At 41.6% G+C, this 10,135-nt stretch overlaps 1 protein-coding gene across 1 annotated transcript; it reads right to left on the reverse strand.

The window, feature by feature from the left end:
• Nucleotides 1-48: 48 nt before the first annotated feature.
• LOC128450562 (14-3-3 protein zeta) lies at nucleotides 49-9,078 on the reverse strand. Its single transcript, XM_053434088.1, has 6 exons — nucleotides 8,927-9,078; nucleotides 7,949-8,380; nucleotides 4,281-4,404; nucleotides 1,833-1,996; nucleotides 1,647-1,742; nucleotides 49-1,146 (listed from the first exon to the last, which is right to left on the reverse strand). Exons 2-6 carry the CDS (start codon nucleotides 8,264-8,266, stop codon nucleotides 1,066-1,068), a joined length of 783 nt encoding a protein of 260 aa, XP_053290063.1. The 5' UTR covers nucleotides 8,267-8,380; nucleotides 8,927-9,078; the 3' UTR covers nucleotides 49-1,065.
• Nucleotides 9,079-10,135: the final 1,057 nt, after the last annotated feature.

The following is a 10,135-nucleotide window of genomic DNA, read 5'->3' on the forward strand; positions in this document are numbered from 1 at the left end:
GAATGATACAGTACATTTGTTATGCAAGTAAAAACAGACAAACATGGATTTGGTTTATAAAATGTTTTATTCATGTTAACATAGCTGATACATAGGGATTCAAACAGTTCCACAAGGCTTTCAGGGACTACAATTGAATGAATAGCAAAACAATAGTGGTCCAAATCTCTAATGACAATCACTGGACAGACTAACAAATCACCCTCATTTAGGATGTGTACAAACCTGCATTGAAAATTACTAAAACTGACACTTGGACTTGTGTGTGTGTTACAGCAATTGTTCCCATTCCAGTGTAATATCTGAAGAGACATGCATGACAGAATTGTCTTCTTCCCATTAAAAAGGTCCCTGCGTTTGGTCAGACAAACAAGCACCACCATTTCCCCCCACAAAAAGACATGCTTCAGTGATAGAGTGGCATCACAACCAGGGCAGAAAGTGAGGATTTAACCAATGGGCACTACTTAGCTCTGTTATAGTATTGTTGCCAGCATGTAAAGTGCACTGGCTTTCCCTGCAGTATGAAAATTACATTTGTTTTGAGGTTGGACTTCAGCTGCTGTAACCGTACCACATTATTTTAGAGCCAGACGCACTACGAGAAAGCTATAGGGGAAACAAATTCTTTATATCAAACATTTCTTATTGGGGGAAAACATTTTTTAATCCAATTCTCTCAATGGTGGGATTTAGGCTTGTTCAATGATGGGACATCATTTTCTCAGCCGTCAAATTAAGCAAGGAATCTGATACCATCGTCAAGCTACTAATCACTTTTCTACAGCTGAAACTGCACACATGGGAAGGCCAGGGCAAGCACAAACTAGAAGAATGGAGGGTTTCTTATTTTTTTTATTTTTTTTCACCATTTGTCAAAATCAGCCATGTGAAAAGAATGATTTTTTTTTTTTTCCTCATTTGTTTCCTTACACAACTCTTTTCAGCAGTGGGTTTCATTGGTAGAATGTTTGAGTGGAGCAATAAGGAATGAAGGATGTGTAAAAAGTTTTTTTTTTCCTTTTGTCGTTTTAGGAGATGAACCCAACATTGAGGGCTTGGGTTTTAGTTCTCATTCTGGTTCTGGTTCTCCTCGTTACCTTCTCCGGCCTCTTCCCCCTCGGTAGCGTTGTCCGAGGTCCATAACTGGAAAGAAAAACAATATACTCTTGAAAAATTGTCAAATATACATCTTAAAGCAACAGTTCTGAATTTGATGGGTTATGAATCTATTGGTATATGCACACAACCACCTGAGCCCTCATTCATACACATACTTTGTAGAGCTACTGACGTGATTTAACAAATTTGAGTTTAATGTGTGAACACCTCTGCCTTTTAGACAGTTTACTTCAGAGACTCGTATGGTCTTGAAATTCCCAATAGACATTCCAATTTTTTGTATTTCATCAGCTCCTCTTGCTTAAAAAAGGAAAAGATTCTGGTCCCTAGATAGTGAATTAATACTTGAGGCAATTAAGAAGTGTCCTACTCAGTGGTTAGCCTGAGAATGTGTGCTGATTTGAAAAAGAAACGCATGTCATGTATCAAACTGTCGGAAAATGTGCATTTTATCCCCCATTGGCAATTAATAAATTTCATCTTGTATTGATTGTTTATATTCCATGTTAGAGCAGAACACTCACTGTCAGGTTGTCTCTGAGGAGCTGCATGATAAGAGTGCTGTCTTTGTAGGACTCCTCACTTAAATGGTCAAGCTCTGCAATGGCCATATCAAATGCCTGTAAATCAAAAGAGGAAAAATATTTACACATTAAAAAGTGTTGCAGACAACTGAGTACAAGTGACAGATTTTTGCAAGATCGACAGACCTCCTTGGCCAACAAGCAGGCTTGTTCTGGGTCGTTGAGGATCTCATAGTAGAACACGGAAAAGTTAAGTGCCAAGCCCAAGCGGATGGGATGTGTGGAGTCCATTTCGTCCTTGCTGATTTGAAATGCCTTATCGTACGCTTCCTGCGAGTCACTGATGGTCTCTGGAGAAAGAAGAAGAAAAAAAAACATAATCAGTGACCTTGTAATACTCAATGCATGTCAAGGTTGAAATACGAATCCACTCAGGGAAATATCACTTTAAGACCACACTCAGTCTAATTTGACCAGAATTTGTCCAAGCATAACATAGGTTCTGACAGCTGCACAAGGTTTCTTTTCAAAGTAACAAAGTAAATAATTTTGTTATTGAGACAAATCTGGGGCTGAACCATCCTATGATAAAACTTTTAGTTTTGAGTTCTATACAACTTGCTACAATGGTTGCAAAGAAAGCCCTGGATATTTAATGTTCCTGCCACTAGAAATTAACTCTCAATGAAATCAAATGTTTGTTTTACACTTCTGTTTCACTACATGTTCATTTTTTTGGACTTGAGAGGCGCTGGTAGGCAGATTGTTACCTTGAGAATTGGGCTCTGTGCCCAGCTAAACTATCAGCAGGTGACTCAAGCTTTATTATTTAAAGCACGAATTTGTACAGCGCAAGAAAGTGAGGAAGAATTTCCTGTCGAAATAAACTTATTTAATTTAACTAAAGGAAAGATTTGATTCTACATTTCTTATCAACAAATCCTATGAAAAGCCAACACAAACAGTGAACTGATCTGACTAGTACTGTATGTGTAGCCTAACCGTGAAACAAATTTCCTTTGTGTATTGAAATTACATTGTTGGTAAAACATTAGCGAAATTGATGAGCCACATTACTGTACTGTGCACCTCAAGCTGCTGAACATTAGTAATCACTAGCAGACCAAGCAAATGAGGATTAATCTGCAGGTGAAAACAGTCATCAGCATCAAAGTTCATTATTTACTATAGTGCTCATGTTTACAAATAAATTAAAGTGCTACACAATGTGGATGTCTAAAAGTAATGAGAACCTCACTAATTTATTGTTCCTTTGTGTTCAGTTTTTTTTCACAAGATCTGCTGATGGCAAGAATATAGATTATCTCCACAACCTATAACATGTTCTTTTTTTCCATGGAGTTTGTCAGTTTCCCAGGTAAAGATGGAGCAAATGGGTTAAACTGTTAACCGACAAAGAAAAGGTTTTAGTAAAGGTCCAGTTATTCAGAAAACCTATTTTAGGAGGTAGTTAAAAACATGCTACATACTCCAGATCAGTGGGTGGCGGTAATGTGCCTGAAAGCAGCTTTCCAACGGGACATAAAAACATAAAGAAACTAATGCAACTGCACTGAGTAGGTCAAGAGTAAAAGGTGTCTCAAGTGTGAGAACACTTGAGTCAACACTGGCTGCAATATTTATGATGCCAGTTTAGCACAAATACTGTTAAAGGCTGATGAACAAACAGCTTTTGAGCCATGGCAGTAGCTACAGCTAGCAATAGCTCCCTTGCAACCAGCGCTGATTAAGATAAATCATCCATGGACGATGTGACGTTCAAGGCATCCTCGGCATTTTAGCCAGTTGGGTTTGATTGCTTTTCGCCTGTAACTGGTATAACTGGTCTTTGTAATAACTGAGCTTCGTTTAAAGTTACCCTAGTATTTGTTTTAAGAGTTACCAAACACTGGCTGCATCTTAAATTCCCTGCCAACATGCCATTTGGTACTCTACAGCAGTGAGTCAGACTTGTTCCTGCATGTCTGAAGCCCTAGTATAAAATCTAAAAGTACATGAACCGCATGCGGTTTACTGGGAAATATAAGAGCAGAACTATGCAAGAATTACAATAGGGATGACGACTTAAGAGAAAATGCAGTTGACACACCTCAAGCGACTGAATTCCAGGTACCAGAGCCCAACACAAAAATATGTTTGGCCATATGTGCCAAGCATAAATGCTAAGGTAAAAGCCTCAAAATAATTTTAGATTTTGTAGAAATAGCCAGCTAGCTGATTTTACAGGAAAACTTGGATCTACATGCAATACTTACTGCTAATAATGGAGCAGTGAAGGCTGGAGGCAAAGAAATTCTTAAACCTACAGTTTTCCCCCCATGAGGAAACTCTGCCCCCTCCACCCCCCCTCCTATAGGACACTGGTCACAGGACTGTGACACATCGACCCATTTGACGTCATTTAAAGCGTTTAGCTCCAAGACAATCTGTCACGGAGCGTGAAGGGGGCCCAGATTAAAAAAGACTTCTTTTTGTTTCTACATATAAATGAAAGACAAATGATTCCTTAAAGACTCACATTTACTTAGTGTACATTAAGAGAAGCAATGAGAAAAATTGAACTTTGAGACGTTGGTCTTTCTAAAACTAAACCAAGGACTTATGAAAACTCACTTTTTTTGTCATCTCCATTGGCAACCTCAGCAAGGTATCTGAAGTAGTCACCCTTCATTTTAAGATAGAAGACCTTGCTCTCGCCATTTTTGGAGTGTGGAATTAAAAAGTTATCCAGCAGTTTCTGTGAAGACAAAAAAACAGATCAATTTAATAAAGTACATGCACAGCGGACAGTGAACTAAACCATAGGCACACCACAACATCCAAATATGAAGGAGGATTTAATCACTTAGTGAAACTCTAGGCATGCTATTTAACTGAAAAGTTATAACTTGTCTGACATTTCTTTATTTTATTTTTTAAAAGTTACTCGGACCTCTACGGAGAGAATCTCTTGGTTTGATTTGGCACTAATATGCTTTTTCAGCTCCGAGACCTTTTGTGGGGTTGTGCCTCCATTCAAGGTGTAGAAGCATCTCACAAGATGTTTGAGTGGAAGGAACCTTGCTTCATTGCTATGAGGTATTGTACGTTTTTTTAATAATGATGCAACATAAAAATGTGAAAAGTGTCCAGTGTGAATACCAATGACCCAAGTGTCCCATGAGCCTTCGTCAACCAGAGAGCAGCTCAATGACTAATGAATACGGCTCTGCTCAATCAGGAATCAAGAAAATGTACTCAACCAGTAACAGTTGATGTTTCCCAGTAAGAGGAAACATTTTGGTCCATGTCAGATTTGACTGAAGTTGCTCCAAATTGTCCACAACCAGGTCAAGCTACTCATGTCTCTGCCTAATGATATTTACTCAATGTTTAATTAGCAGCATCTAGAGAGTGATACAAGCACCAACTACAACTACTATTTGAAATTTATCTTCAGATTAAGGATTAAATTGTTTAACATTAAATCTGTAGCTTCCAATAAGACAAAAAACGTTCCCTCTCAAAAGTACAACTTCTTAAAAAGCCAAATGATTAAACATATCTAGAAAACAAAGTAGTAGCAAAATATAAAATAAATTACATGCTACAAATCACACCCTGTGATTACACTCATGGCCAAGTCATCCATCTTTCCACAGACTTGAGAAGATTACAAGGGCTAATCTGTGTCAGTGAAACCATGGATAAAGCTCAAGTTAACCGATTTAGAGAGCAGATTAATCATTTTGCCTTAAATGACAAAGCCGAAATGCAACTATTTAAAAAAACATACGTTTTTTTTCTCCTGAACGTAGGAGCAAGATGTCTCTTATGAGTCAAACCCACACGATCAGCCACTCCCAAGTCATTTAATGACTCAGCAAAAATATGAGCAAGTCTCAAGTACAAAGCATTCATTTTTCACTACGTGCGCTACACAATAGACAAGGACTGGATTTGCTCTCAGGGCATTCACACAAAGATCTAATTTCAGTCACCAGTATCAATAATATAGTGTCGCCAAATGAAAGCCTGACTGGCTGTTTGAACCTTCAGATGCCTAAACAAGAATATATACTTTCCAAAAACGTACTAAACTATTTAGCAATTTGATTAGCTACAGGGTGTTTGGTGATGTAGCAGGGGATCATTGTAGTTGCTGACTTCATCCCCATTGCATCAGCTTTTTCCAGTCAGTATTCTTTCAGTGTCAGTCGTTCATGAGGTCTACTCTTTTCCAAGACAAATGGAGGTAACCAACTCAAATTAAATGATAGAATAAAGCTCTGGTCAGAAACACTCAGATTTAGCGCTTAAGTCAGCTGGCCCACTCTTAGGTCATTGGTCAACCAATTAATAGCATGGCATGACAATTTCTTTCCGCTCACCCAAAGGTTTCCTGATCAGCTGTACGTACACACCACTGTAGCCATGGTAAAAATGGAGGTGGCCCTGCGGTAGATAATTTACAGGGGGAGAAAATAGGAAGGAATGCAAACAAGGCATTTCAGGCACTCCAGGAGCAGTGTTTTGAGGGAGAAGGACTTCCTTTGTTGAAGACTCTGGCCTTTGTGATCTAGCAGACCCTCTACAGGCATACAAATCTATGACTAAAGATAGGGGGAATGGGAGCACTTTAAAAATCATTGTGGAGGGAGTGCACTAAGCTGCTCCTAAATTTTGCTCAGGTTGTCCCTCTGATAACCTGAGACATTCAGGATATGTAAATCTATATATTGTTTAACAGAAGCCAACAATAAATCCAGGAGAACCACTGAATAAAGCAGTTTCACTTCAGAAATCAGTGCCGCCCACACAGGTCCGTGGACATAGAACTCGTCCGATGGGCTGTGAGCCAAGCTGCTGCTAATGGTTGTTCAACTAGATTCTTTGACAGCTTGAGGTCAGACTTCCCATAACCAAACTTCCTTTATCCTGTTAATTAGTTGAATTAAGTATCATTACAATGCTAACACATCTGCAAATAAAGCCATTAGAGGCAACACACAGCTTCTTTCATGTCGCAAGACCTTTTTCCCCCTCCTGAGTGAAAGTTGAAGAAACTAGTCAGTTAATTGTAGTTTTGAATTTATGAAAATGTACTCATCAGTAGAAATGAGACTTCATTTATATCAAAATACATCATATATTTGTTATATTCCCAATGCGATATTTGTAGCACCTTTTTTTTTTTTAAAGTCACCCATCCCTGCCCAAGCAGCTCCGCAGTGCATTTTAGAGACAGCAGCTCAGGGAAAGTGTCTCAATCTTCCAGCTAAGCTTTCCCCCAGATCACCTCTAATCCATTATGGATGCAGGCCAGAAATAAATGTAAAGCAATCTGTGCTGTTGCATTAGATTAAGCGAGAGGTGAAAGCATCCCCCCCTCCCCTGACCCAACCAGTATTTCAGTAGATGGTGGCATTAAAAACGCAGAGAGAAAAATGTCTGGAAATTTTTGTGAAAACCAAATGGCACAGTATCTTAGGCTTCAATCTGTAGCTCAGCAGGAGGGTGTCATTTTTGGCTTCCTGTACAAACTGGGCTTAGAGTAGGAGTCGTTTGAGCATGTTAAAAAAAAAATATTGCACTTGGCTAACCACATTAGGCGTCAATCTGCCAGATGGGACTGCATGGACATATAACATAGCATGGCTGTACAGAAAACAGAGTATAGCCCTTATCTTCCCTGTGTCTGGCTTGAACCGCTCCTCCTCCTCCTCCTCCTCCTCCTCCTCCTCCTCCCAGACACACCTTGCTGGTGCAGTCACTCTGACCTTTTGTCAGTTCACACCCTCACAAGGATTCAAGCCCATTGTTCTAAATCCAGATTCCCAAAAGGCAGGAACAGTGGGAGGACTACATAATACTTCCTTGTCCTTCTCCGCCTGTAGGGGCCTTATTTATACAACAGGGCGCTCACAGGAAACAGGGAAGATGCCGTTCGAAAAATAATCATGAGTCACTGTAGATATGTGCGGGCATGTTTCGGGAATAAACGAAATAGCGTTCACATTTTAAGTCGTATTCGATCCATTTTTATGCGCAGCCATAAATAATTGGGCCGCACATTACATTGGTGTTTAAATAATACTTGACTAAAGAGCAGGAGCGTTAAATTAAACACGATGTATTTTGAGTCAATGCGGATTCAAAATGGCCAAATTCATTACAACATTAACCAGCAGCAATCTGCCACCGTTGTGCATTGGGGAGGGGGAGGGGTTTCCACCTCACACTCAGGTATGGATCCATGCAGCAGACCTACAAAAAAAAAAAAAAAAATCTTGACACCTTACCAAGACGTTGTTGCAGATGTCCTGCAGCTCCTTCTCCACCTTCTCCCGATACTCCGTCACCAGCTGCTGCTTCTTCGTCTGGGCCTGGTCGGTCTTCGCCCCGATGCTGGACAACACCCTCCACGCGGAACGCCTCGCCCCGACCACGTTTTTGTAGGCGACGGAGAGCAGGTTCCGCTCCTCGTTCAGCAGCGGCTCTTCTTCGGTGGAAATCTCCGTGACCTTCTTCATGAAGTCCGCCATGTCCTCGTAGCGCTCGGACTGCTCGGCCAGCTTGGCCTTCTGAATAAGATCCGCTTTATCCACGGCTTTATCCATGTTTGTGACTGGAGTCAGAGCTGCAGGGGGAAGCTACGCGACAGTCACGGGCTGCGGTGCTTGAAGGGTCGTGTGCAGCGGGCGATCGACGATGTAACTCCTCACCGTTACGAGCTGCGGAGGGGAAAAAATAATTGCAATTAATACGTGTGGGTGGAAATAATCCCGCGGATCGTTATCGAGGCAAACAAGGACATGCATCCGCCTGGCGTTAGCGCACAACTAGAGGGACTATTTTCAGAAACAGCAGCCATTTATATCCTTCAAGACAATCGGTTGACGGGCGCTGTTCCGAGCTAAACGCACCAACCCGCGATGATAATCATTTAAATAAAGAATTTCTCACGACTCGAGTTTTGAAGATACGAATAGATCCCTTTCTTTTAAAAACCGGGTTCGAAGCTAAGGTCGGCTACGAGAATCGGGATTTGATGGAGGAGCCGCCACAAAGCTGTCTGGTGGGTGCAGCTAACAGGTTAGCCACGGCTAACGGGCTTTAGCTACATCGGCCACTCCTTTCAACGAAGAAACGTCCATTTACCGACACTCGCCGCGTTCAGCGAAATCGAACCGATCAACCAGACGAGAGTTTAGCGATTAGCGCGCGATGCTGCATATAACCGGGGAAATGGACGCAGTGAAATACTCATCGTTTCTGACCTCCTGAGATCCGATTGCTCCACGAACTGATCCGATTTGACAGAGTGAGGCGAGAGGCGAAGAACAGCAGCGGACACCTAACAGCAGTGAGCAGGACTAGGGGCGGGTCCTATGGCAGTCAATCGGCCAATCGTAAACCGCCCCCTGTACTGATTGACAGCCAATAATTTGCCGAGCGAACCAGTAGTCTGTCAACGCGGGGTAAGAAGGCGGGCCTTCTGGGCGGGGGATAGTTTGACAGACCGGAACGCTGCAGCGGCTGGGGCCACGGGGTTTCCTCCAATTAGAGCAAGGGACGAAGACGTCATCGCATTGCCATGGAGATGCTCGGCCAATCACTCCTCGCCTTCACGCGCTGTAGGCGGGTGTGGCCATCTCACTCCTTACATGCACACTCATCCCTCTCATGCGTAAGGTTTTAATACTTCATATCGTGATATTTAGTATTTCTCTTATCGTGAACTAATCACATTTAACACCAACCCCTCTAAAATGGCTCGATCCCTCTTACAAGTGCATACATAAGATGAAGCGTATTCGTCTTTGTGTCCCCCGCCTCCATTGTCTCAAAACTCAAAGCTTATTTCTACATTAGGATGTTTGACTAATATGAAATATCAACTTTATTTTATTTTACTAGAAGGAATCAATTGGCTCAAAGAAGTTGAAAAGCACTGATATGGTGGATATGGTTGACTTGTCTTTTCATGAAATATGTTGACAGGAAGAAAAACGTAGCACAAAACAGGCCTTGTCCGGTGAGGAAGGATTCTTGCATTTAAAAGATAATGCCAGAATAATTCATTTAAACAAGACAAGATGGTGAAGGTCCCTCGTATGTTTGAAGGTCTTCCGCTTTTAGGGATATGCTGATCTGATGTTAGGGACACATCCTTTGACAATAACATATGGTGTGTCCTTAATTGTCAAAGGATGTTTTTCCCTTGGGACACCCTCCTCAGAGGCAGGGCCACCGCAGGCTGATCAGACATCTTTGGGCCCAGTTGGGGTCGTTCCTCCTGATCCAGAGTCATTTGCTGCAGCGTTCTCAAGTCTGTCATGTTCTTTAATGGTCTAGTCAGGGATTGTCCGTGGATTCTTAGCTCCTTGAGCAACCTGATCGTGGATGTTGCAATAGAATCCACATTAATTCCCAGCGATCTTTCTCTCTACCAATCTGGATTGTGGTTGGATCGACACACAGGGCCA

The sequence above is a fragment of the Pleuronectes platessa genome, chromosome 11 (genome assembly GCF_947347685.1).
Source record: "Pleuronectes platessa chromosome 11, fPlePla1.1, whole genome shotgun sequence".
NCBI lineage: Eukaryota > Metazoa > Chordata > Actinopteri > Pleuronectiformes > Pleuronectidae > Pleuronectes > Pleuronectes platessa.